This window comes from Tinamus guttatus, unplaced genomic scaffold (assembly GCF_059628265.1).
Source record: "Tinamus guttatus ecotype Peru unplaced genomic scaffold, ASM5962826v1 Tinamus_guttatus_pri_ptg000240l, whole genome shotgun sequence".
Taxonomy (NCBI): Eukaryota; Metazoa; Chordata; class Aves; order Tinamiformes; family Tinamidae; genus Tinamus; species Tinamus guttatus.
The window spans coordinates 14,348,731-14,376,372 of record NW_028288774.1 but is presented as its reverse complement, the minus strand read 5'-3'; the positions used below and the strand labels follow the sequence as shown (position 1 = coordinate 14,376,372).

Genomic DNA, 27,642 nt, shown 5'->3' with positions numbered 1-27,642 from the left:
GAACTAAATTCTGCAGAAGCAGGTCTAAAACAGCAGAAGCGGCTAGAACTGTTCAGGAGCCATTTGCTGAGCTCAGGCAGCTTGGTGGGAGCCAGCTTGTTCAGCGAACACATTTATCCTGGCTACTCTTATCTACAGATCACAGCCCTGCAATTCTCATAAATTTGGTAATTTCCAGATTTTCTTCTGAACTCCCAAGTATAAAAACATAAATGCCACCCACTGCTTTAAATATCTTTGTAATTAATATTTTGAGAGTTTGTCCTCATTTCTCTTTAGACTCCCTGCCCTTTGCTAGTAGAGATGTATGAAAACTTGGCTCTTTTTTTTTTCTATTATTTTTATGATAATTTTATCATTTTTAAAACTCTTTCTTTACTGCCTATTAACTAAACAAACCCTAGTTTTCACTCGCTCCCATAGGGCTTTCCGTTATAAAACTATTGAAGCTGACTGCATTTGGACCAATTTCAGTAGTTCTAGATCCATTTTGAGAGGCAGTGGATGGACCAAATAGAAGCATATGGCATCTAAAAACATGATGATATTCACATGTTTGCTGTGTGTGCTATTTTGGCTATGACTATACAGTGGGCAGACATCATTATTATGCTGCACAAATTATTTCCTTTTTAATTTTTAAAAAAACCAAAAGTTATTTTGCAAGGTATCATAACATCTTTTAGAAGAAAAGTGTATAAGGTAATTATATCAGTTCAACTGAATAGTGTGAAAAGATAAATATGCACCTTTAAAATGTCTGAACCAGCATTACTGAATTTTTCCTTGGCATAGTTACATAATCACATAGGCACTGCTTTGGATTTTTGAAATCAACTCAAGAGAGCAATCCTTCCACGTACAAAACATGTCACTTTAACCTAGTTATGTTAATATGCATGCATCCCATGTCTTTACAAGTACTATTTGTATATGGCTATTCCATGTCCACAGATATGTCTGTATTTCAGTTAAATGATTCACAATGAGTTACTATTTTTATGCATTAAGGGCCAGTTGGAGTATCAGATTTACTCTCAGCATATATCTGTGAGGAAATATTTATAAAATACATTTCTTGCACTGGCAAGACTAAAAAGCAAACCACACTGCAAAAATGAAAACTAATATACACTTTATATATTTTTGTTTGTTTTAAAAAAAACAAACCAAGGTTGACTTTCCATTTAGCTCAGAGCGCAGCACGCGGAAGCCTCCTGTCCTGCTAACAAGGATGAACGTTACACGCCCTTAGCTCCTTCTTGTCTTTGCAGCTAGTGAACTGAGTGGTCTTGGCCCTCTTCTTCACCATCATGTAGCGCTCCTGAATGCCGCCTCCGCACAGCGCAGAGCACTCTGTCCAAGCAGTCCATGGTTTCAGTCTGCAAACTGAACAAAACAGCATCTAATTCAGTTCCCAGTCTGTGGGACTAACCTGCACACGTCGGTATGTATCTATCTCCTTTGCAGGCTTTGAGTATAACATACTGCCTTGCCTATAGTTTATTACAGTAGCAGGTAAGGACCCACAACTATAATCATGGCACATTTGACAAATACTGAAAAAAATATACTGAAAGATCAATTTACATCATAATCTAATAATATAAGGTAATTAAAATTACATTATAAAGCAGATAAAAGTAATGAGCTGTTGAAAGTGGGACAAACATGCACCACAAATTAATAGTAATTCACATCTGGATAATGTGAGCTGTATCGTAGAATACTGTATTTTGTTGATCTGAAGCAACAGGTTTTGATACTCCTGTGCCTTGTGGATAAAAAAAGTCTGAGCAGATCTGACTGATATTACTGTGATGGGAATTTGCTCAGTTTTGAGGTTTCCTACCGGATCCAGGAGTAAATACTTTAAACAAAAACTTTCTACATCAGGGGTGCAGCTTTTGTGTCACTTCCTGTTTGATGACAGGCAAGCACTGAGAGCAGCTTTACTTTACTGCTAAAATGGGCCTCGACTGTAATACCAGCATGTGTTACCATGGTGTGAGCTGGAGCTGCTCCACAGAACGGTGGAGCACCCACGAGCACGCGGAGCGGGGGCGTCGCGCTCACCTGGGTACTGCTCACCGTCGGCATGCTTCCTCGCTTGCTCACTTCTCCTTTTCTCCCGGGCCTCTTTCCATCGCCTTTTCTCCAGGCCGGGGCCACGCAGGCATTTCCGTACTCGGCACTTGGTTCGTTGGACAGTTTCTGGGCAGGCCGTTCCTCCAAACTGCGGCTCTATTTTGATCATTCTCGTCCTGATCATGTGGCCCTTTCCACATGATGTGTTGCACTCGGACCACTGGGACCACTCGGTTAGTTCACAGTCAATGGCTGCAAAGCGGCAGAAAGGCGAGTGAAAGCAGGGAGGTGCTGCACCCCAACACCTGAAAGCCACCTAAGTCCCCAGCTTCTCAGCAAAACCTGTGACACTACCCAGCACTATTCCCCAAGGAGTCGGTCACCAGCAAAAATACTACTGCCCACTCCCTCAGTCCCCCTTTCCAAGGGGGTGCTGGCAGGGCACAAAGCAAACATAATCAGTAGGTTGGAGCATTCAGAGAACCTGAATAAAAACGGGGAAAATGAACTAAATCCAAAGGGAATGTAGAAACACTGCCAGAAAGAACAGAGCTTGCATCACCTAACAGGAGCGCACAGAGTAATAAAAGCTCCTAACTCAGCCTTCATTTTCCCAGTGTTTCCCACACTTACGACATTCAGGTAACATGCATTTTTCCACTTGCTCCAGCTCCTCGTTGCAGTCTCCGAGCTCCGCAGCAGATTTCAGCATTCTCTGCCGGGTTCGCATTCCCTTCCCACAGGTTACGCTGCAGTCACTCCACTCTGACCAAGGAGACAGAAGGCAGGGAATAGTATCTAAAATGAAAAGAAAAAGAAAACAAAAATTTATTTTGAAAAATAAATTCAGTTAGAAAAAGCTGTATGTATATAGGCTATAATTATATTACTACAACTGCAACTACAAATTATGTTGCTGTATATATTAGATGATATTTAAACTATATAAAAATATATTATAAAAATAATTGAATATGTAATATAAAATATATGAATAAAAACAAAATTATAAAATAATTAGGAATGTATGGTTTTATTTACATATTAAAATATTAATATGTAAACATAAATATATGTAATTATACATAAAATATATAATTTATAATTTTATATATATAATATATATTTAATCTGAAACTATGTATTGGTCTCATAAAGAGTTTTCCCCTATAGCATTTAATAGTCTCCTAAGATTTTCCTCAGAGACAGCAAGTACTATAGTAAAAACTTGTATTTTAGTAGATAAAATGTGCTAAATAAATAAATGCCACGTTTTAGACTTTAAGTGCCATGGGAGAGCCTGGCTGACTGGTGCAGCACAACCACAATTTCTAAAAGGTTAAGGGTACCTTCCTATGCTAGTCTCTTCATTAAATACATCTCATAGCCCCCAGATCATAACGGCATACACAGGCCATGCTACTACATGCATCACCGTATGGCGAGCACACTCGTGGGGTTCAACCCAGAAGCTGCTCCTGGCAGTTCTGTGTCACTGTGACAGTGGTACTGAGCGTCGCCCTGCTTGGCAGGGCAGTGTGGCCGCGGGCACTTACGGCATTCGGGCATCATGCACTTCTCGGCCTCCGTGGTCTCGGCCTTGCACATGGAGCCGTCGGCGGGGCTCATCTTGATCATTCGGTGGCGCCTCTTGGTTCCCAGGCCGCAGCTGGCGCTGCACTCGTCCCACTCGCCCCACTCGGTGACGAGGCAGCTGCTGGGGGCTGTTGGGGACGGCAGGGGGCTCGGGTCACTGGGCGAGCTCAGCTCGGACACGCTCTCCGCAGTGCCCCTGGCCTCAACCGGCTTTTGCAGAGCTAAACGCAATACTTACAACACTCCTCATTTACAACACATTTCTCAGTCTCTTCAGTGGGCACTTTGCACATAGAGCCATCTTCGGGGAATTGCTTTACATATCTCTCTCTAGAGCGCGTTCCCATGCCACAGGACACACTACAGGGGGACCAGGTAATCCAGTCAGACATCATGCAAGTGGAACCATCTAAAATACAGAGGACCGTTTCAATCGCTAATATTCACACGACCACTGCCCGCCTCCCTGCTGAATCTGCACGTGCCCAGCTGGCAACAGAATTGCTTCCTTGCTGCCTCTCACATCCCCGTGGCTCTGACCTCGCTCCTTTCGTTCCTTACGCTGCCGCAGGCTCCTGGCCCGTGTGCCATCTCCAGCAACTACTCTTGCTTGCCCTAGCTCAAGTCACACGGCAGCCAGTGCTTTAAGAACTTGGAAGAGAAGCTCTTCCCTCTCCTAGGGGCCATTCGTCTCCTCCACCTTTTCCCCCAGTTACCTTCATCGCTGCAGCCGGGGCCCATGCAGGGCTGGAAGTCCTGCGTATCTGGGCAGGGTACGCTGAGGTCCAGCTGCGCCTTCAGCATCCTCTGCCTCATCCTCTTGCCCTTTTCACAGGTAGAGGAGCTGCAGGCTGACCAGGGAGACCAGTTGGAATAGATGCAGGTCTCTGGGGTGTCATCTAGAAATAAGAGAAGGCAGTGGAAATTAAATATATGTTGTCCTCCATTTGCTTCTCTTTGCTGCTGATTACATGTTAATATAGTAAGTTGCTTCCACGCTACTTCTCCATGTAAACCGGGGGTGTGCGTAGGGGGGGGAGCTAATTGCCAACTTTAATATTTAAAAAAAAAAAAAAACACACTTTTTAACCCTAAAAAGCTTCTGTTCTATTACTTTTGGTCTTACTGTCAGCTGTCACATACTCAAGCAGGTAAAGCTAAAAAGAAGGTAGCAAAAAAAAGTGAAAAATTAAAAACTAAATCACTCTTTCACATCAAGTGGGACTTCTGCTCCTTAGTCAGTTTTGTACTTTACCTAGAAATGGCACAAAATATAAAACAGCACAAATTTATTTTAAAAAGTACCTTCTTCTTTTTCTTCTGGTGCTAGATCTGCCACGATATCATCTATGTTATCAGGTACGATATTGCATTGCTCCCCCTGAAATAAATGATTGTGGAAGGGTTAAGGTTTACTTATTTATTTATTTTATTTTATCTTCCTTTTCTGAAGAGTTACTTGGGGATTATTTGCAGTACTACCTTGCGGGCAATTCTCTCGATTACCACTCTGGCTACCAGCTTGATAGAACCTCCTTCGGGATCATAAAAGGGACTTTGGGGGTGATCGAGGCTTGTAAGTGGTCTGATCTTCTCTTGAGGAACTGTAGGTTTGTTGGGAGACTGCAATCATAAAGATAAATACGAATTAAAAATAAAGTGTCAGCATATCCCAGAGGAATGTAATGGAATATTATTCCCTTAACTCTCAGGGAACATAGACACACTGAGGAACAGTATCTGCTGCCAGTATCTAAATTAGCTTTGTTATAAGCAATATCTTTAGTAAAGTAGTATAAAGACATCCAGGACATCATCATGCATGGAACAGCATTCATTTTTCCCAGTTTTAAGGCAACCCTTATGCTTTGCATACATTCCTCATGGTCCACACACCTCATAGGTGACACCGCTGTCCGTGCCGGCATCCCATGGGATTAAATCCTGCACGACCTTCTGCACCCAGCCGCAGTCCTTGGTGCACAGCTCTTCCGCCGAGAGCCCCACGTTCCAGTCGGGGCTGGGCCCCAGCATGGTCAGGAAGGACATGAGGTGCCGGTGCCTGTCCACAGAAAACTCAGCAGAGGGAGCAGCTCTCCTGCAAATTGCAAACAAGAGCAGAATGAACAGCGGAATTCAAGCCTGTTACTGAACAGCAGCGGAACGGAGCTTCCCGCTGGGAGACAGGGAACCCGGGAAGGAGGCTGTAAGGGAGGATGCCAGTGGATAATTGCAAGGACACAGTCACTCATGCTGCCTTTTTGAGTGGCCGCGCAGACACACGGCACATGCACACGCCGCTGTGCTCAGGGAGAGGACGGGTGTAAACGTTAACACCCGCCTTGCGGCAGACACACCGTGCTCCATTTGTGCTCTCGGCACATTAACAAACCAGAACGGCTCCAGGACGGCGTTCCGGAGAGGGACTCCGATGTAACCACCTGCAAGACTTCTAACGTAGGGTGGGCCTCATTCCCCTTAACCCGAGGAAGGCTGCACAAACGGGCGTCTCATAACCATTGCAATGTTGCGGCCAGCTCTGCTCTGCAGTCTCGGGGGTTGTTTCTTACTGTGTAAATTGGCCTCTATCGAATTAAAATCCCGAGCAGAAGCGTTTCCCACTGTTTGATGACATTCATCCTGCCTGCCCAAGCAAGAGATGCAAATGACTTTTATTATGATAGATGGAGCTCTGTTTTGATTTCAGTGGAACAATTTCCTAATGTAAATTAATAAAATAATGAAGGTACCTATGTTTCTCTGCTAATACAATATTCTGATGTATTTGTCAAGTACATGGCAGTGATTACTCTTCAAAAGCCTGCCAGCTGACTTCAACATTGTAAAGGGTTTTCTACAAGAAGCATGCTCTAAGAATTCCCTATAGGAATGTTATATCTAATGCTGAGAAATAAGCTGCTTCTTCAGGGCTGACAGCACACAGCCAAAACAACAAGGGTATGCTTATTTTGTATCACCCCGTGAAGGTAAGCACCGCTCAGTTTGGCGGTCAGGGTCGCACTGCATCAGGCAGCACCGCTCCGCACGGACGGGACGTGCTCGCAGACAGCAGGGACAGACGTGTCCCAGCCCTGCAGGGCAGACACCTAGAAACCACCTGAAGACTCCTCTAGACCCACGGTAGTGGGAACCTGTTGTCATTTGCTATTCCTCTCAGAGGTACAGAAGCTGTAAGTCTTTGCATGCTTTGTTAAGAAAGTAAATATTAATCATGTTATTAATATAATTCAAAATTAAATACACACTATATGTCTAACTATATCAATATTGAAACTGCGTGAAGGAAGACTTTAGTAGGAGCTCATCTTTGCCTACAAACTTCCGCTATTCAGCAGCACATGATCCAGCTCAGCAACCTTTTCCATCTCCAGTAAGCGTTACCTACCTTCTACTTTTTATTTAAGCAAGGGAGACTAGTTGTTTTTTAGCTTTATGACTGTTTGATAGATGATGAAAGACAGGAAAAGATTAAATCTCACATCATTCCCACTTCAGCCTCCTAGGGCCAACCTTGCTGTGTGTCCAGCAAATCCCTTCGCCACTGGGTGATCCTGAGGGCTCTCCACATTCCCCGGGGCCCTGGCTTCCCTGGGCAAAGCCCCAGCGCAGGTCAGTGTCTGCGAGGTGCTCAGCTGGGCTCTGGGCTTGCCGGGATTTCTGCTGGCCCCAGCTCATGTCCCAGCTCTGCTGTAACGAGGCGGCAGCCAGACCTCCCTGGGGGCATCTCCGCTGCACCGCTGGACTGGCTGGTATTTGCCTTTTCCTTACGCCACTCCTGTGCACGTGTGCACAGGGGCACACGATCTGGCTGCTGGGCACCATAATGCTCTCAGGTGGACATTTTTAAAATTTCTGTTAGATGGGGTTAAAAAATGCAATATTTAAAATATATATTAAAATACACATTATGTTTTTGTAGAGCTTGTTGTCCTACTCCATTGATTAATTTCTCCATGGATACATGTAAGCAGTGTGCATACAAACTCGGCTCACACTCATGTCATGTTGCCAACAGGCGCCCAGTCCCCCTTGCGCTGCAGTAACCAAGGAAGTGAGCCAGGCTGATCTAAAGGAAACCTCATATTGCCACTATCCAGGCAGGGGGACAGGCTTATACGGCACAGCCGCCTTTCCTAATCAAACGGCCATTTTATAATGCTTCCATTATGTTAGCAAATAGGGCCATTTTTAAGGTCTTAAAATTCTAAGCAAATTTTCTTCTGTGAGCTTTTGAGTATCTAGCAATGCCCACAGGAAAAGCCTGAAGTTCATAACTGACTGATTTTCTGCAAGAGGCAGATGTGCCCCTGCTCCTCCCCCTGCACGTGTAAAACCACAGGGGAGTCTGAGCTGCAAAGCAAATCCAAAACATTCAGGTAAGTCCTAGGTGACAGTGTCGGTCCTCGAGGCGCAGCCAGGCTCCTGCTTTGCCTGGGACAAGCACACAGTGTTTTTCCACTGTGACCCTGATCAGCGTGCTGACAATGCCCCTCACATAACACAGAATGAAGCAGAGTCCTAGAGAGTGTCCTGCATTCTAATTTTCTCCATTTTCTTTGGTTTTCTTCTATTTTCTCATTGCCTGTTAGCCATGATTTGAATCATGAATTACAGGGATGACAGCAGATAGATCAGGATAAGAAAATGTACTTTTCCCTAACTTTAGAGGAAAGAAAGAAAGATGGAAAAAAAAAACTTACAAGAACACAAACATGCTTTTGCTTTACAAGGTTTTCCCTAAATGAAAAACTAGTTGCTGATGCTATCAGTACTTGGGATGGGGCTCTATTTTAAAAAAGCCTTTGCCCATCCAACAGGAAACTGTATTGCTGCAGGACCTGTTTCTGAATGTACCGCTGTGCTTTACTGGAATCAGTGTAAAACACAGTAAATCACAGAGAGAAATGTTGAAATATCTTGCAGAAATACTAATAACTGCATTTTACACAATTAAAACTTTGAGGTTACTTTGGATTTAATCTTCCATTAGTATCCACGCAAAACACTAGGAAAAGGCAGTTTGCCTCTGTGATGCCAACTAGCTCAAACCAGTAAGACCCCGTTCAGGTTTGCCATTAGGCAGCACTTCTCAGTTATTCAAGTTGTGGTTTTGTAATGGGTAAGAAAAACAATGAAGTGATTAAGCAGCCATATATAGAGATCATAGGAGTAAAATGTAAAATACGAACGCCGAGTTCAGGTAGGGAAGCCTTAACATAGTTTATTCTGGGAGGAAAACCTGGCTGATCGCCCCATTGCTACTTCTTACTTTGCAGCTCTTCTGCACTCAAGGTTTTTCGTATGCAGGGGATGTGTGCAGTTGGAAAGGCAGCGCAGACATCCCACAGGATTATGTGGGGAGCAAAAGCCTTTTTTTCTAAGGTAAAAATTCCAAGGCTTTTTGGCAATCAAATAACAATTGGTTAGAAGACGCCAGAAACTTCCTCTGCGATTCCTTTGAAACACCCACACTATCAGCACTAGGAGCTGCCTTTTAACACACATTTTAAGTCACCACATGAGCCTCCAGTATTCCCCTCTTTTAAATCTCAATAAATGCCAGTCAATCCTGACATTTAAGAGAACAGTATTGTGCAAGCCAATCAGCACTCTTGGTGCTGATTTACCAATCAAGTAGCAATATTACTCCTTTTTAGCTCAAAAACTATCTCAATATAGATTATAAATGCTCATATTTTAGGGAGAACACCTATGAATTAGTGTTACACCTGTAGTCAGCAAAACTGGCCTGCTTCTGTCCAGGGATTTGCACAACCTCAGCCACACGCCTCCCCCCACGGAGGCTGCATTTATTCAGCTTAGAACGTTTTGCTGTCGATACAAATAGCATGAAGGGAATAAAAACACATTTCACACCCTTGAACTTCCAACTTTACCCCTGCTGCCTACCAGCAGCACCTACACAACGTCTGCTTTACTGACTAAAGCCTGGAAAGGGAGACAGCCTGGAAAGTGCACTGGCTTCAGAGAAGTAATAAAGTGAAGATCTACAACTGAACAAAAAGTTATATCTATTACATCCCTATCAACAAGAAGAAGTTACAATGCACATTTTCAAGCTTCGCATACAGATTTCTGTTCACCCACAATATCTTAACCCTGACAAATTGCTCCAATTATTTGGTGATTATTTATATATGAATAGGATTAGTAAGTAGATATCTGTGTGAGAGTAACACATGCATGAATACTCACAAAATTATAAAGGGAAATTATTTTGGCTAAAGAAAAGACAACAGATGGCTGGGAAATAATCATAAAATAGAAAGTGCCAATGGGAGGAACACACCAGGAAAACCAAAGCAAAGCAAGAATGGTATGAGTAAGTTTGTTTTAACTGGGTGGCCATTAATTTCTATGAACAATCTGTGTAAAGTTCTTTCGGGGACTGTTATTAAGTCTTTTCTATGTTTTAATACCCAACTTTTTTTTTCTTGCCTGGTAGCATTTTCGTTTTAAATAGGAAGTAAATGGAAAATGAGAGAAAATCACAGAACCACAGAATGGTTGACGTTGGAAGGGACCTCTGGAGATCCTCTAGTCCAACCCCCCTGCTCCAGCAGGGACACCTAGAGCATGTGGCACAGGGTGGCATCCAGGCAGATTTGAAGATCTCCACAGAAGGAGACTCCACAACCTCTCTGGGCAGCCTGTTCCAGTGCTCTGTCACCCTCACAGGAAAGAAGTTCTTCCTCATATGGAGATGGAGCTTCCTGTGTTTCAACTTACACCCGTTACCCCTCATCCTATCACCGGCCACCACAGAGAAGAGCCTGGTCCCATCCTCCTTACGTTTCACCCCTCAGGTACTTAAACAGGTTGATTAAATCTCCTCTCAGCCTTCTCTTCTCCAGACTAAACAGGCCCAGCTTGCTTAGTCTTTCCTCATATAATAGATGCCTCAGTCCCTTAATCATCTTCGTGGCTCTACACTGGACCCTCTCTAGAAGCTCCATGTCCTTATTGCACTGGGGAGCCCAGAACTGCACCCAATGCTCCAGGTGCGGCCTCACCAGAGCTGAGCAGAGAGGCAGGATCCCCTCCCTCCTCCTGCTGGCAACGCTCCTCCTGATGCAGCCAGGATCCCATTGTTGTCCAAGTTTGGACAGGCCATACTGTGCACAAAGTATTCTGAAAATATTACCAAAGTGTCTAAGGGAGTGTATGATCCATGCAATGCAATTTCAGGTCCTGAAATTCTTATAGAAGTGCATCTTTACTCAAAGAGAACGACATAGGGATTTGAAAAATACTTCTGAGCGTCTCAAAATTTAAATCAACTCATCTGCCACAAGAAAAGCACATCATAATTCTTCAGAGAAAGACTCCTTTTCTTTCAAGATAGCAAAGATGCAGGGATACGAAATACAACCACATTTCTGAGAATAAATTTGTAACTCAGACAATTTATCAGCCTATTCCTCATTTCAGTTCTTCATGCTCTAGCTACTAGCAATTTTATATCCTTTTCTTTTCAGTTGTTCGTGATGACTTGTTATCAATGAGACAGTCAGGCTGTACAAATCTAATTATTTCTTTTCTAGAAGTTTTATTTTCCTGAATGCAGCTATTTTTGCAGTGAAAATCATGTTCTTGTGACTTCAGTGCACTTCAGGTGCATTAACATTCCTACTACAGAGAAAATAACTAGCCTGGCTTTTATGATAGACTTCCTGGTTGTGTTATACAAGTAATACTCTTACTACTGGGTTTAAACATCTGTTGATATTGTAAGATATTAGCTGCAGTTAATACTATAACCTGTTTTTATCCCCCTAGAGTCCCCAAAATGGTTCTTAAGGTTTGCTTCAGGCAGCAGAATGAAGCCATTTCAGCCTGATAGTTATTTACATTTCTTTTTGAACTGTTCACGCTCCCCATTTCATTCTCACTTGATCTAACAAGTCACATCTGCATAACTCTACATGAGAGCAGTTAAATGTATGAAATGTCTCGGGCACACATGGAATCATTTGGCCCCTTGCTTTGTAGCAAATCAATTACATTAATGGTATTACTGTGTGTACACTGGCAGAATTACTGTAGACGAGATGTTTAAGTGGTATTTTTTTTTAGGAAAATAATCCACAGTGGAAGGAATATTGAATTTGGTGAATAAAGCTCATGCTTCTGTGGATCCTTACAGTATTCTTGCTTGCATTACTCTTTCTTACTTACAGCATTCTTGCCAAACAAACTGTAGTGGCACTGCAATTCACTTTGTAACGCATTATATCTAATGATCCCACAACTAATGTACTCTTGGACTTAAGGGAGAAAGACTCAGATGTACTAAATACTGCAAAGACGGCACTTTATCTTAAGCAATCACAGTTCTACATCCTTATTAAAAGAAAAATACCCAGCTATTTTAACATCAAAACATTACTGATGTCCAAAACACTGGTTTTTGAACAGGCCTGTGAGCCACTGCACCTACCTGAGCTGCAGCAGCCGCTCTGAGGCCTGGGTTTGCGCCCACCTCACGGCAAAGAACCGTCCGTGCCGCCTGCGGTGTTTTCTCTTCAATCAAAACCACGTCCCAGCCTTCATGTGTCTCCAGTTAGCTGCTGACTGGCTTTAATACACACTATGCCTTTTTTATGAAGGGAAAGGCACGTAAAACTTTAAAGGACTTTACAAAGACACTTAAAATGCACACTTTTCTCTATTTTAAGACACTTATTTGTGATATGTCCAAACTTAGCAGGTGCTTGGAGGGTCAACTGTGACTACAGAAGTGTGAAGCTGAAAGCAAGCACATACCTGGACCCCACTCTCTCAAAATCATAGTATTTATGAACAATTAGTACACTGAAATGTTAATGATATACATGGGTAGATGATTAAAGGGCTCTGATACACGCTTCTCTTCATTTGGGAGGAAACAACAAAATGTAATGTGCCAGATATAACTGGTTAATTACAGTTAAGTCAGTAACTAACAGTAAAGACAGTAAGTCTGTATTTGCCCATTCAGCGTGCCAGGGAAAACCCAACGACACGAGTACGTGTGTTCACACACACAAACACCTCTGAACATGTGTGATCAAAGCTGGGGGACACACGGGTTTGAATCTTCCTTCTCGGGGCTGACAGGGGCTTAGGAGAGAAGCACATTTGAGGCTGACCCTATAAGCGAGTCGGACACTGTAAAACATGTGGTTTTCCCAGCGGAAAAACATGCTAACACCCTTAATTGCTTTTTGACCACAAGCCTTAGGGGATGTTGCTGCTCGGGGCTGGCGATGAGGCGCATCCCCGCTCGACCAGCCGGTGGCAGCAAGCGGCCGTGACGCGCGCCCGGCGCCGCTACCTGCGGCGAGCGCCAGAACCGACCTCCGCAAGGGACTTGCTTTGCAGGTGAAATTCTCCTTCTGCACAAAAGGAAATCTCTACTTGAAATCTTCATTCTAAAAACCTCCTCCATTTATTGTAAGTGTAATGCAAATTTAAGCAGTTTGGTGCCATTTCCAGTGCAGACAAATGAAACAAATAATGGGAAAATCAATTTCAAGTGGAACCGAGCAACTTATTTGCATTACTGTTTGCTTTGAAAATGCAGTCTTGGGTGAACAAGAACTTTGTTTAATGAAATTGAATTCAGTAAGTCATCAAGAAAAGCATCCAGTCTAAGTGCTTTTTTTTCCCCTGGAAATGTAACTAGTTCATGTGTTCTATTTAAAAAGAATGAGATATTAAAAAAAAAAAAGAAAGGGCAAAAACCTGGAGATAGAACAAGGTATTTTTGCTGGCCAGGAGCAGCCTCCTCCCAAGGCAGCAGCCTCGGCGATGGTCTGTGCAGCGCCGAGTGCCCCCGCGCAGGGCATGAGACCAGGCACTGACCTGCACTTGCCTCACACACAGCCCTCCGAGTCTGTAACACAGAGTAACTCGGTGCTTTCGAAACATTTTAGAGATTTGTCTCTTCCAGAAAAAGGTTTTGTGTGTGTGTGTGTGTGTGTGTTAAATGTTTGTTTAAACATCTTCTGCGCCATCTACCCTCTCATCCTTCCTCTCCACGTCATTTCTCTGCCTTAGAGAAACATGGAGGCTCATGATGAAGCTTCTGCTTGACTGTATGATGAGCAGTAAAATAGTTACCAAATCATCAGTATACCTGACTGAGTGTGCAGAAAATACCTGGAAAAATGGATTTCTCCAAAGGCAGGGGCACACGGCTTCACCTGTTACACTAGGGACGGTAAACGGCAAGAAAGAAACATCAACCAAACATTTTTTTCCCAAACTGCAGCTGAGGTGTTCTGTAAGGAAGTGAAGACTGGGGGAGACTTCAAACAGACAGAAAAAAAAAAACCCACACAGAAGAGAATGTGTCTTTTTTTTTCTCCAGATAATATGACCCATCAACATACTTGGGATTAGAGCCTTTTTTGTATTTCCTGCCACCTTGTTACACTTGTTCGATTTCTCAGACAGTTGACTTTGTTGCCTAGCTATCCCAATCCTGAAAAACATATTTGGGGATATCCTATTCATTTTCTGATATCCTCCTTGAGAGCCACGAGGAACAGCCCTGATCTTTTCACAGTCACAGAAGATACCAAGGAGATGTAAAATTGGAAATGGAAGAGGATTGTTGGGATAACTGCAGAGAATGAAAAGCTGTTTTACAGTGAGCTTGCTAAGGTAGATGTCACATGTAATTGGCTGCACTAAATATTTCTCCCCATCTGAATTACGCAGCCATAGTCCTCCTTTTCTGCTAAGCTGCTTTCCTGAGTGCTTACCAAAGTATTTTTTAGATAATCTCCAAGAAAATGGGGAAGAGCTGCTTAAATGGATGATAGAAAAACTAAGAGCTGCCCACAATCCAGAGGCAGAGGGAGGCAACGGGGACCCCTCCACCCCCTCCACCCGCAGCGAGGGCTAAAATGAGGGACACAAGGGAGGAGAGGTGACTTCACCAAACTTGAGACAGTCCAAAATTATAGCCAAGAACTTGCCCTTATCACCCTGATATAGAGTGGCTGCAACTAAATGTGAGTAGGCAGGGTTGGAAAGCAATGAGAGAAGAGTATGAAAAGTGACTTTGGAGCATATTTCAGAAAAAAATCTAAGCTTTCACAGTCAGCTAACCTCACTGTGATATTTTCCTAGATCAAATATGCAGGAAAATATGGCAACCAGTACTAACTACATAACACACGACATGCCCAGTGATAATTACGGACATGCTGCCAGAGACCTCTTCCCCAACACATTCCTCCTTTTACCTGAGGCTGCTGACCGAGAAGCTGTCAGGAAAACAATGGGAAATAGGAGGCTCATTTCTGCAGGCAAATGAGCTCTTCTTGCTGGTTTTAATAACCTGCAAGGTTTTGAGGAAAGAAGGTAAAGCCACTTTTTACCATTAGTGCTTACATACTCAAATCAATATCGTCTTTAAACTGTTTTCAGTTCTAGCGTTTTTTCAGAGCTTTGTAGGGTGAAATGATGCTCCTTGTTCTCACGTGTTACTTTGGTTTGGCAGCTCAGCAGTTTTGGAAAATCAGAGCTTCACCAGGAGACTGCTCTCTTCTACCTCCCAATCATCGTGACAAGCATGTTGTTACAGTAAAGAAAGATACGTGTGATTGAGCCTTTCCCTGATGGTGAGGAATTACAGGGCACTGAGCACAGAATGACCATGAGAAAACAGGCAGCTGTACAAACAGCAAGCGCTGTGACAACACCGCCGGGCTGGGATTTCACCACGCGCAGCTGATTCAGCCGCCACCAGACGTGGCCCTGACAGCATCCCCAGGGCTCCCCCAGCTCCCAGGCAGCGCGAGGGCCATCCTGTGTGCGACACTGCACCGAATGTTTGTCCTGAGCATCATCCAAGCCTTGCACAACTACAAGCTAAATTCCAACAGGGATGATCCGTATCAGCGAACAGCAAATCTAACACAAGAAGGCAATGGGAAATGAAGAAATTGTCTTACTTTGGAGCTGAAATGTTATTTCAAAATAGAATTAAAAGGAACATCAAGGCAAAACATGATGAAAAATACTTAAAAGCTAAAAATTTAATAATACCTATAAACTAAAGGATCGTTTGTCAGAAGAACCCTTGCCAGCATTTTAAGCCACAAATACTTAGATATATTCCTTTTGGTGTTACTGCGCCCTATGAAAAAAGTAAGAAGTTGCAGATGCATTACCACACATGTCTGTGAAAGAATATGCCTAGAAAATACCTGAAGTTGACTTTTTTTGTGAACTTCTTAGTGATGCACTAAACTAGTTATTACTAAATTCCAAAAGGGATGATCCGTATCAACGATCCAGAGACAGGATACAATAATTAGCTTTGATTTTTGTTATGCAATGCATATAGTGAAAGTACTTGAAAGATGACGAATTAACTTTGGAGGAAGAGATCTTCTCCCCACCTTGCAGTGTGCTAAGTACAAGCCTGCTCTTGTCAATGACAAAGCCTTGCAAGTCCCCAGAACAGTCACCTCCTACCAGCAGTGTTCGTTCGCTTTGCTAAAAAGTACCACATGTAAGTGCTGCTTCAGAAAAGTAACTGAAATTGGAGGGTTTGTTTGAGCAAAAGAGGCCTTACCATAGCAGAGCAGGCAGGTGGACTGAAGTGTCTATTTTACAGTGCCAATTTGCAGTGAATAAGAAGTAGACAGCAAGCAAAAGAAAAAAACAACCCGCAAAACCTGGCATTCACGGCTACTGCCTGGCAAAGACTACCACCTGCAGCAGGGTTCGTTATCTGAACATCCTTTAAGAAGAAAGTAGTCACTATTCTGGGGAATAACACCCTAAATAAAGAATGCCCCTCCTGCCATCCTCACGGGCTGCTTGCTGGTGTAGCAGCAGCCAAAAAGCACCCACTCCAGACAGGATTCCCATGCTACAGCCCTGCTCCAGAGTTAAAAGTATCTTCAAAGGATGTCAAACCCAACTCACACTCAAGTAAGTTGTTCTGAAGGTTAGGTAAAGATTTTCCCCAAACCTTTGGTCGAATTTCCTTGGCATCACCTTCCGTGATTGTGGGGATTTTGAACTTTCTTTATCTAGATCAACTATTAGAAACCTTTTCACTATTTAAGCTGTGATTAAGTCACCACTTAACCTCTTTTTTGGGGGGAAGAGGAAGGAGGAAAAGTCCTAAGCCTCTTAAGAGCTTCTAAGCCTCTTACAGTCAAGAGTTTTCTAAAACGACATTTCTTGCAGCTTTCTTTCTGACTAACCTTCAAATTTTCAAGGCTTTCCAAAGCACAGACAACAAAACCAGGCACATTCCTCTAGTTCTTTCCCTCGCGCTTTTTGCAAAGGAAATGGCACTACCTGGTCCCTACAATACTGCAGTAGAACAACTGCCCTGCTTCTCCAAGGACTCAGTTTGGCTCTCTTAACTAATGGGATGAATCTTTATACTTGTAAAGCACCTCATTTATAGAGGTTGTTTTGGGGTCGTTTCTTATGGGAGCACGTGACCACGCGAGGCGGGGGGCTCAGCGCAGCGAGGCCGCGGCGCCCGTACTCACACGTTCAGCGGTTGCCAGGCCGGCCACTGCGCTTTGGCCTTGATGACCGTCAAAACCTCGTCGCTCTGTAAAGACAGACAAAAGAAGGGAGTGAGTGGGACCGCTTCAGGATGAGAGGAATAGGGTTTACAGCAAAAAAGACAAAGCAGCAGCACTTGATCTAAAAACCGGATTTGAGTGTCGAAACTTAATGATTTCTGAAGAAGGAAAGTGCACCAAAGGCCTAAAGATTCCTTAGGTGAAGTCTGACGTACACGTATTCCAACAATAAAAGAAGTGGAAAAAAATGGTTTAATGCCTCGCATGTGTAGACGATGGCAGTTTGGGGCCTGTCAGCTGTCACAGAGATGGATACTCAGGAGGTAAGGTGCTTGCACATTTACTTGGTTGACTCAATAGCTTTTCCCAGTGAAAACACTTCTATCCTTCCAGCAAGTCCTAATAGCACAATTTAAAAAAATAATAATGTCATTCTAATCCATACAATTCTACTGACATTTTGTAGGTGGTATAAATTAAGAATTTGCATTATAACCATTTGTTCAGGCAGTGTACAAATGAAGCTGCATGCAGAATAAAGTCAATCCATGGCACCAAGGAGCACCGCGTACTATGAAACCACCACTAAATTGGATCACTCAGCCATGTGTGTTAGAAAAGATTAAAATGCATTCCTCATCTTGGCTCAAATGGCAGCACTGAAGCCAGAGTTTGACACAACTTATTTAAAGGGTAATATCCATTCAAAGGTAATGAAAGCTTTCAGTAGAAATCACCTGAATACTTTTGGAATAAAAGAGAGTGGAAGGAGCTGGAAAACCACACAAACTATTTCACATGTGCCTGCTACTTTTTGATAACCCATGTGATTAGCATCTGTTAAATGCTGAAAGTTACTTTTATGAGCATTTTTATTACTATCTTTGTAATATATCTACAGAGTAACTTTATAAAACATTACGGTGCAGATCATTTAGCACTTTGTAATAGGGATTCAATTCAGTTCAGCTAAACGAGTGACAGTGTTATTACCTGACAGCAAAATTAGTCAGATCCCATCAACTGTGAGAATGAGAAACACCTGTTTTGAGCCAGAGCTTAATTTCCCTCCTTTCCCACCGCTCTTGGCTGGCATTCACGGGATTCTCTGAGAACAGACAACATTTAATTTCTTCCACAAGACCCATCTGCACGCCCTTCAATCCACGCCAGACTTCTTGCAGGAAAAGCAACATTATCCTCAATTCACAGCTGATGTCTGAGTTTTAAGACAGCATCCTTCCTGCAGGATCATCTTTTCCTTTTTAAAAGTACTCTTTTACCCAAACGCAAAATAAAGAGCCTTTTCTCCTGTAAAGCAGTCACGGATGCAAACTGTGCAGCCCTCGATGTCCCAGGCGCTGCGGACTTCCACGGATGTTCGCTGGAACATGGCATGTCTTCTCCTGCCTCATCAAACCTGCGCCTTGTCTACCTTAGTTTCACAAAGGCATTTGGATAAAAGGAGGATGTTGATGTAGGCACGTTATGGTAAAGTATAAACATTTTCTGAAAGAAGGGAATAGCTGTCTGCTCTCTGGCAAAAAAGTAAATGCTTTATTTAAAGCAAATGCTAAAAGCATCTACATCGTTCTTTGCTCTGGAGTTCAATTACGGGTACCTATACTTAACTCTTTTGGAAAAAGTTAAGTTTTTTAGTTACCAATGAGTTCATCAGGAAAAAAAGAAATCAAGCCATAATTAAAGAGGAGAACTTATTGCTAGCATTGGCTATTGAATTTTGTTTAATTCTGTGATCTCCTTATTTTCAGGCAGGCTACACTTAGAGCCATTAGTAGTGATTTGGGGCTATTTTAAACGAGGCTGAACATCCGTTCCCATCACGGGGATTTTATCAGGACGAAGTGTGCCCATGTTGGGACTTACCCATGTTTAGATGCTACCTGTTCTCCGCGCTTTCCGAAATGAACACGTGGTGATGCAGGATACACAAACGTGCCTTACACTGAGCTCAGTGTTTCACCTCGAGGGGCAGGGCAAGGTGGGCCGGGATTAAGCGCGGCCGCGTTGCTAGTGGTAGCTGCCCGATGTGCTTCCCTCTGGGGGCAGTTACATAACGAGGCTCCCAATGAAGCAGCCATTCGCTTCTGCTCAGGATAAAGCTCGGCAACACGGATTAAGGAGCCCAGGCTGCGTCCTGAACCTTTCAGTGCCCGTTTGCTCTGGGTAAGCAGGATGCTGCAGCAGAAAAGCAACCCTTGTGACTCGGCTTCTTGAAGGCGAGATCCGTTTCTATTACGTGTTTTTATTCATTCCACATAAAGCATTCCCTGCTGTACTAGGCATTGCAGATTCTAAATTATTTTTGCCAAAAACTAGGGACAATCTTTTTATTATATTTATAAACAGCTACTTTTTAAAGTAGGGGAGGAAATCAAGTTTTGAAGCTGACCATGATGGTTGTTATTTCACCCTTTGCTTACTGGGTTTCTCTAGCAATGCCTTTTCTTCCTGCTGTTGTCTCAACTTTTCCTCTCTCATCAACATTTTTAAGTAACCTGGTCTTTAAATGTCAGTCTAGGTGCTAGAAAGCTACTTTCACTGTGAATTCAGAAAAGATCTGGAAGGAAATTATGTCCACAGCAGAAAAGCAGCCATCCCACTGCCACTGTGACATTAGCCACCTGCAAGACCTTGCTCTTCTGTTACCTGCAAGACCTCTTCTGTTAAGAACAAATATTTTTAAAGAAAACCAGCAAATGAGACAAGTGGGTCGATTTTTTTCTGAGCCTTGACAACATTTTTTGGAAAATCAATGCTATGTTTTATTTTTCACCCAGGATGTACAGCCCAAGTACCCTAAATGTGCTTTAACTGTATGGAGGCCACCACTGCACGTTATTTTCCCCCAACTAAAGAAATTGTGTAACTAAGCCACCTTCTTCCATTCCTTCACAAAGCAAAAACAACAACAACAACAAAAAGCAGCCTTTGGTCAAATTAAGGATCTTATCATGAACTAATTTTCTGCAATTTGGAAAGGATAGTTCTTTTGAAGAAAGCAACTTCCAAACTCTTTCTCTGCCCACACACTTTTAGACATCACCACAACAAACAGGATTTTGCCCTTGGGGAACCCTTCTCTGGCCCTGTGTAGTATCTTGATTTACACTTTGACATTAATTTGCCCAAATGACCCCAAAATACTTGTTTACCTTAGTTAGAAATTTTACAGGCCCAAGCTAGGTGACATTAACTCCTTACTCTGATGATGAAGTGGGGAAAGGCTATATATATATTTTTTCCCCGTCCCCCCATAATCTCTTCAGCACTAAGTTTTCAGCTAAAACGGAGCATAGAAGTAAACCCTGTAGCCACAATGGTGCGTGACACTCTGCGGGGATCGGGGATGTTGTCTGTGCAGTAGGCACAAAGAATCGTGTTTTTCTTAAGGAGTGTCTCCAAAGTACTCTGAAAGATCCCTAAGAGATTAATTTGCTCAGTGTTGCATTCACGTAAGTTATTTTATGATCAAAATTACAAACTGAGGAACATAAAAAGAAGCTTATAGTCTAAAAAGGCAGCATTCTTTTGCTATGCCATGAAACGGCCCTTCTGAATATTCTCTGACACGTTCAAAGCCAAAAAAAGCCTACCTTATGATCGCAGAAGGAAAACAGGTATTACAGAAGTAAAAAAGACCTGAAAACAGATGTTTTCATCATCTCATTTGGATTTCTTTGTGTTTCTAATAACCTCTTTTCTTCTTCAGAGGTGATCCTCTGTAACCACCAGAGTTTTACAGTTTTAAAATTATAATCATGTTTTCAAAATCAGCAGTTCTGTTTGCCCAATATTTACTTTTCTTTTTTTCCCCTCTTCCGTGAATCCTCTCACCTTCCAGACTTAGCTGTGGGGATTTACACTACGACACTGAGCATAAACATCATTCCCTCCTTTACTTGTACAGAACAAACAAGAAAGCTGGACTGGTCCCAACTAAAGTCCTCATTCCATGTGTTAAGACACTTCAATAAAAACAATTAAGGCCTCTCAAAATAAAATGAGGTTGTTTTCTTTTAACTCTGCAAGGAGACTAGAACTGCTTCCTAGCGACAGGGCCGGCTTCCAGCGTGACGAGTCACCGGAGCAGCAACGTGTGTCCGATGCCACAGGGAAGCCAGGGCTGGGACTCTGCTCACGGGTAACGTTCAAGGGGCAGCACCCTCTGCCTGGCCGGGATGCATGACTCCAACATTCCTGCTCCTGATATGAAAGGATGTGAAACACACAGGGCAGTTTCCATCCCATTCTCTCCCGACACCGCTATTGCTCACAGAATGAAACTGCTGGCAATGTTTGCATATAACCAAAATGCTGAGTTATTGCACCACACTAACTGCTAAAAGACTATTAAATATGCAATTAATGCAGCATTCTCTAAAGTTTGATGAGACAATTAATAGTTCTTTATGTTTTCACAGTACCTTGCCTCAAGGAATTCAAAAGAGCTTTGAAACAAAAATTCAGTTCTTACAGACAACACTGAGGCCCAGTCAGCAAACTGAAGCTTACCTACAGCTCAGAACGCTGGCAGACAATCCTATATCTATAGCTAGAACAATTCTACCATAGCATCTGCTGTTCACCCAGCACTAGGATTGGGGGCCTCAGCCCCTGGACCCACTGAGATGAGGCTGACAGCCAGGGGCAGGGTTAACCGGGAGAGCAGGCCGAGAGCTCCGCAGGCTGTGCCAAGGGAAATGCAGTGCCACAACCACACTGCTTCTAGGGCCCAGCTTGCCCTTCCGCAAGCAGGAGGCCTGGGGGGTTCAGCCCCCAGGCACACCTGAGATTTGGCGGACAGTAAGGGTAAGGCTTAGGGTGAGGCTTAACGGAAAGGCCTAGCACATCATGGAGAGGGAAGCTAGAGGGAGTATGCCAAACAGAAAGAACCCTGCATGCACAGTGACTCTAAGGCAAACATCTGTCTATGAGCCAGCACTAGGCTTGGTGGCCTCAGGCTCTTGACCCGCCTGAGATTTGGCCAATAGCCAAGGATAGGGATAAGAGAGAGAGAAGGCCAAGGGCCCCCAAGGTGGGGCCCAGGAAGGGCATGCCAAAGGAAATGTGGTGCTCTTTTGGGTTGGCTCTAAGAAAACATCTGCCTGTCACACAGCATAAGGCTTGGTGGCCTCAGACTCCTGAATGGCCTCTCTGGTAACTACAGGGCTAGGATTAGGTAGAGAATTGAGAGAGAGATAAGAGCCCATAAACCCATGGATATACGGGCTACAAAGGGCATGCCGAACAAAACCTAGAACTCCATACACACTGGCTCTAGGATAACATATGCACTATATGCACTTGGTGGCCTCAGCCTCCAAATGTGCCTGAGACTTGGCTGACGGCTAGGATTAGGGATAGGATTAAGAAAGGAAGAAACCCTAGAGCTCCATGGGAAGTGGAGCTGGAAGGGCAGGACAAAGGAAATGTAGGGTGACAGACTCTAGGATAACACTTATCTTTGAGCCAGCAGTAGGCCCAAGCGCCTCCTGAGACCCCTGCGATCAATCTGATTGCAATGGTTAGGATGAAAAGAGAGGGAACGCTTAGGGCTCTAAGAGAGTGGGATTACAAAGGGCATTCCAAGGTAAAGTGTCTCTATAACATTACTGCCTCTAGGACAGCATGAATTATTCATGAAGGACTGGTCCATGTGGCCTCAAGCTCCAAACAGGCCTGAGATTTGGCAGATAGCGAGGGTCAGAGTTAGGGATAGGGTTAAGACAGGAAAAGAGTTGAGAGTTTCAAGTAGAGTGGGGCACCTTCGCTGACTCTTAAACAGCACTAGGCCCCCTCAGGCTCTGCCCTAGGCTTAGGGTTAGGACTACGGTCAGGGTTAAGAGAGAGAGAAGGCCTGGAGTCCCACGGCGTGTGGGGCTGGAAGAGGCAGCCCAAAGCAAATGTAGCCCTATAGACAGACTGGTGCTGGCACCTTTCCTCAGGCTTGGGCAGCACTAGGCCCCCGCACCTCAGGCTCTGCCCTAGGGCTAGGGTGAGGGTTAAGTGAGAGAGAAAGCCTAGAGCCCCACAGTGAGTTGGGTTCGAAAAGGGGAGGCCAAAGGTAAAATGGCCTTTATCACTACTGCTTTTAAGACTACATCAATTTTGCAGGAACTATCAGTCCTCGTGGACTCAGGCTCTGGAACGACCTGAGATTTGGCTGACAACTTAAGCATTTTCTTCTTAATCCGTTTTTAGGTAATCCAAATTAATATATGCATATATAGCATCATCTACATTGAGAATCTCATTTTGAAATTATGGCCTAAACGGATTACTTAATCCAATGAGGAAGACTTGTGAAATACACTCACTTTTATTAACCAACACTAGCTACCGTACAGTGACCATCTCAAAAGCCCACCTTCAGAAACCAAAAACCCTATCTGTAAGAAGTTTTATAAAACAGACCCTTATAGTTGGCATTCATTTTGCCCTGAAGAACATACATAGGTCTTTTCAGCTGGTATCTTACTGTGAAGAGCTTTCAAAATGAAGACACCTTGTTAGGAAAGATGGACAGGGATTCTAAATTATTTATTTCCCCTAATAATATCTATAAAGCAAAAAGATGTTTATATCTCATCCTCTGCTGCCATGATTACAGCATGCACTTAGAAAAACAATCACAACTCAAAAGACATTTTCTTAGCCAGCTAGTTCTGCCTTATCCTTTTCTTCCCTTCCAAGGGACAAGCAGTAAGAAATCACATAGTCAGTAAGACCCATCTCCAGCAGAATAGATTTGGAGGGTTAGGCCAATCTACAGAACATTTTCAAAGCCCCATAACAAAAACTCATGACTTCAGTTAATTGAGAAGGTAACAACTCAGCAGAAAGATTAGTTTTATAACGCACCGTAATCTTCCATAAATCCGTCTTCCTTTTAATCCCTGTTGTCCCTGCCTCTGCTCCCGAGCAGCTGCTCCTGTTTCCCAGCTCCCGCCCTGGCTCCAGCAGCACAGGCAGCCTGGTGCCCTCGGAGGCTCATGCCCAACATCTGCAGCACCAGCGTTTCCTGCAAACCCTCTGCCTGCCAGGCAGAAGTTGCAGTGAACTTGGGCAAGAAACCCAGCACCGCCGACCCCAGGTTTGAGGCTTTACGCCCCCACCCCGGCCTTGCTTTCTCCGAAGGGATGAGCTCGGTCCGGGAGGAAAACCACCCCCTCGCACACAGTTGAGTCCAGGTCCCTAAATACATGTGCTTGCACTTCACTCATTTTTGTTCTTCCAAGTCAGAACGGTTTTGTACAACAGTGCAGGTCTCGTTATCCACAGCTGAAGGTATTTTCACCCTCGCATAATTATTAGACAAAAATTATGTCTGGTTTTGAAGGAAGGTACTATGTACTGTCAGTAACGGTTACATGAGGATGATTTCAGTTCTCCTCAGGATGTGACCCAGCTCCTGAAGTGATCAGGATTTTTTTTTTCTTTCAACTAGTTTTACGTATAGTTCTTGGTACCTTTCCCAGAAACAAAGATTTCAAAACTATTCTGAATACCTGTCCCTTTCTGACCAGGAATACCGGTTTCCTTGTATCAGCACTTCTCAAAGCCTCTCCAATTAATCATTCCTTCCTTCCTAGCTCAGCAGGGCTTAAACAAAAGGAAAAAAAAAAGAAAGAAAAGAAAGAAAGAAAGAAAGCCTTAAATATATACAGTTTCTTTCTTTTACTTTCAGCTCCACATTTCTACTGATTAGTTCTGCACATTTCCTCTGCAATAAATCATCCAGCGTTATTGGCCTCGTGTCCTCCAGTGTTCTAGCTTACAGCCAGAACTCAAATGAAAGCCCAGAACAGAGGACAACTTAATTCACAATTTCTCAACAAAAGAACCTCCTACAATAAGTTCGTGTTGAAAATCTTACCACGTCTTCCCAATCCTTTACATTTTGGCAGGATGATTAAGACTGTCATTTACTTGAAGTATGTTCTAGCAGGGCGTTCTTGGGACATTCCTGCTGATAGGACCTGCAGGGCAGTGCAAAAGATACCAATTTCTGTCTCTCTCTAAGAAGTCCAAGAGATTGTTTTGCAAGTTTTCTCTTTTTGCTGCAGAGACAAGCCATGAGTCCAGGGCTCACCAAAATTAAAGGTTAGAGATTTGATCGTAGTACAGGGTCCATTTTTATGCTCTGGTATGCAAGCATAACGTCTCTTGTCTGCAGGAGCACATTTATGCTTCATCTGGGGCAAAAATGAACACCTAGGTAAGCTGGCCAGTATTTCTCCAGGGAGAAGTTATATTCAGTAAAGACAAAGCATCACAACCATCGCAGAAATGTTATCTCTGCAAACGTGAAGCAAGAAAACATCCATAACTGCACCGTATGACATGTTTATCCACCTTTTGGCGACCTGCTCTTACCCAGTGCCTCCTGCTAAATTGTCCTGGGAATGTTGTTGCTCTGACACGTCAGGCATTGTATGAAGCACCAGAGATTAAACATTATGAAATATTTAATGCACTGTCATTACACTGGAGCAGTGTAATTATGAATGATAAACATTTATAAGCATTTCCACTAGCTTCAGATTTCACTTGCACTTCAGATTTCATTTCCACTGGTTTCAGATAAATGCCATATACATGTAGTCAGTTCAACTTGTGGTCTAAACTCTTGCTTTTAGATAAAAGTCTCTCTCTGCTGAAACTGAAAGCTGTATAAAATGCAACTTTTCTCACCAAAACTGAGAGGTTCAGAACTTGTTCTTGTTACCATCTCTTGCCCGTTTTAGAGCAGCGAGCTCTTGCAGTGCTCACTACCTTTGCATCTTTTCATTTGAGTGCTTGCCTCGGTGGGGAAAGGAGGGGTATTCTGGAGCTCTATCACCTTGCGGCCCACAGCAAGCTTCATGCAAGTTACCAATGTTTCCATAGCTCGCTAGACCACTCTCCTCAACAACCCATGCCACAATGCTAGCTCTGATGCGTCACTGAAACCTCGATGGCCTAGAAATGAGTTATGAATGCATGACTTGAAGCAGAATCACCCAGAAGATAAACGTAAACACCACGATCTCACATCACACTTCATCAACGTTCTGAAAAAAAGACCATTCAGCAGGTTTTCACGTCCAAGTGAAACTCTTTTCTGCAATAACAAACACTTAAGGTGGAAAAAGAGCTCTGTCTCAGTGAGCACAGAAATCTAGTCCCATGAAACTCTGTTAAGCACCATCAGCACCTGGTTCTGTGAAGATGAACTCCCAGGCAAATTGTAATGCATTTGCTGATAGTGTGACTCAAAGTCTAAGACATGATTTGTCTCTGTGTTTGGAGAATTCCTGGCGCATTTTGGGCTCTACTCTGACAACACGAAAAGTGCTCAGCCAGGCAGGCAGAGGCACACAGGTTTGTTGGTGTTTTCCAGCTCTTTGGAAGGTCAGAACATGCAGGTGTACATAGCCCATGAGCAAGAACTGCCTGGCTAGACGCATGAAATTTAGCAAGCTGGCAGGCATGAGGAATAAAAGATCTATTACTTGTTTTTGAAGATCCTGCCCTCTTCTCCTTCTACCATGCTGCAGGTCCTTCTAGATATTCTGAGTGGCTTCTAAAATGATTAAACTTGATTCACTCGTAGAGAGAGGAATAAAAGGAAAAAAAAATCAGAGAACTATTAAGATTACTGAGGCCAGCTGCATGATTTTTTTTTAAAGGGAAGAAAATTGTGGATCCATGTATCTTAAAAGGAAATCTGGAGCAGGGTCTTAAACTCATTTAGAAATTTATTCCTTTTTGGGTTTTAGTGAAAGTCCACTGGATGAAACCGCACACTCTGGAGAAACAAGTGGCCGACCCTGCTTTTTGAATGTCTGGTTTTAACAAGTGTACTTCTCCAAAAAGAACTGGGCTTTTGTTCTAGGCTACACAAGTGGAAATTGGCTTTGCAAAATCTGGTTCTTAAATTAGCACATCTTACTGTTCTTAATAAGGTGTGACTGTAAAAAAAATAAGTGTTTTTAGCTTGCAATGCTGCAAGATGGGATCTTCTGCAGTAACGGACTTGGTCTCATCAATGTATATAGGATCTGAAAGAACTAAAATTCAGCAGGAGCTTTTATACCAAAATGTTTGACATTTCTGGGCTACTCTGTAAATGGAGAGATCCAGCACAATAAGGAATATATTGCCATTGACTGTCAAGAATTATTCATATATTCATTGTGCAAGCTGTAGGCGAAGTTCTCATCATAAAATTCTTACTATCTGATTAATGGGAAACTTGAATTAGAGCTAATCTCATGGAGAGCTTGAATTAGAACTAATCTTGTGCAGACTGATGTATAGTATAAAGTAATCAGACCAATAGCTTGACAAATTAAGTTAC

At 43.3% G+C, this 27,642-nt stretch overlaps 1 protein-coding gene across 1 annotated transcript in view; it reads right to left on the bottom strand.

The window, feature by feature from the left end:
• Positions 1–415: 415 nt before the first annotated feature.
• SPON1 (spondin 1) overlaps positions 416–27,642 on the bottom strand; it is a 100,634-nt gene continuing 73,407 nt past the window's right edge. Inside the window, exons 7-16 of the mRNA XM_088525903.1 lie at positions 17,238–17,302; positions 5,581–5,782; positions 5,167–5,307; positions 4,990–5,065; positions 4,401–4,583; positions 3,923–4,093; positions 3,645–3,812; positions 2,722–2,886; positions 2,077–2,340; positions 416–1,389 (exon numbers count right to left, since the gene is read on the bottom strand). Of these exons, the coding sequence (XP_088382029.1) occupies positions 1,226–1,389; positions 2,077–2,340; positions 2,722–2,886; positions 3,645–3,812; positions 3,923–4,093; positions 4,401–4,583; positions 4,990–5,065; positions 5,167–5,307; positions 5,581–5,782; positions 17,238–17,302 (1,599 nt within the window). The 3' untranslated portion in view covers positions 416–1,225. The remainder of the gene's footprint in view (positions 1,390–2,076; positions 2,341–2,721; positions 2,887–3,644; positions 3,813–3,922; positions 4,094–4,400; positions 4,584–4,989; positions 5,066–5,166; positions 5,308–5,580; positions 5,783–17,237; positions 17,303–27,642) is intronic.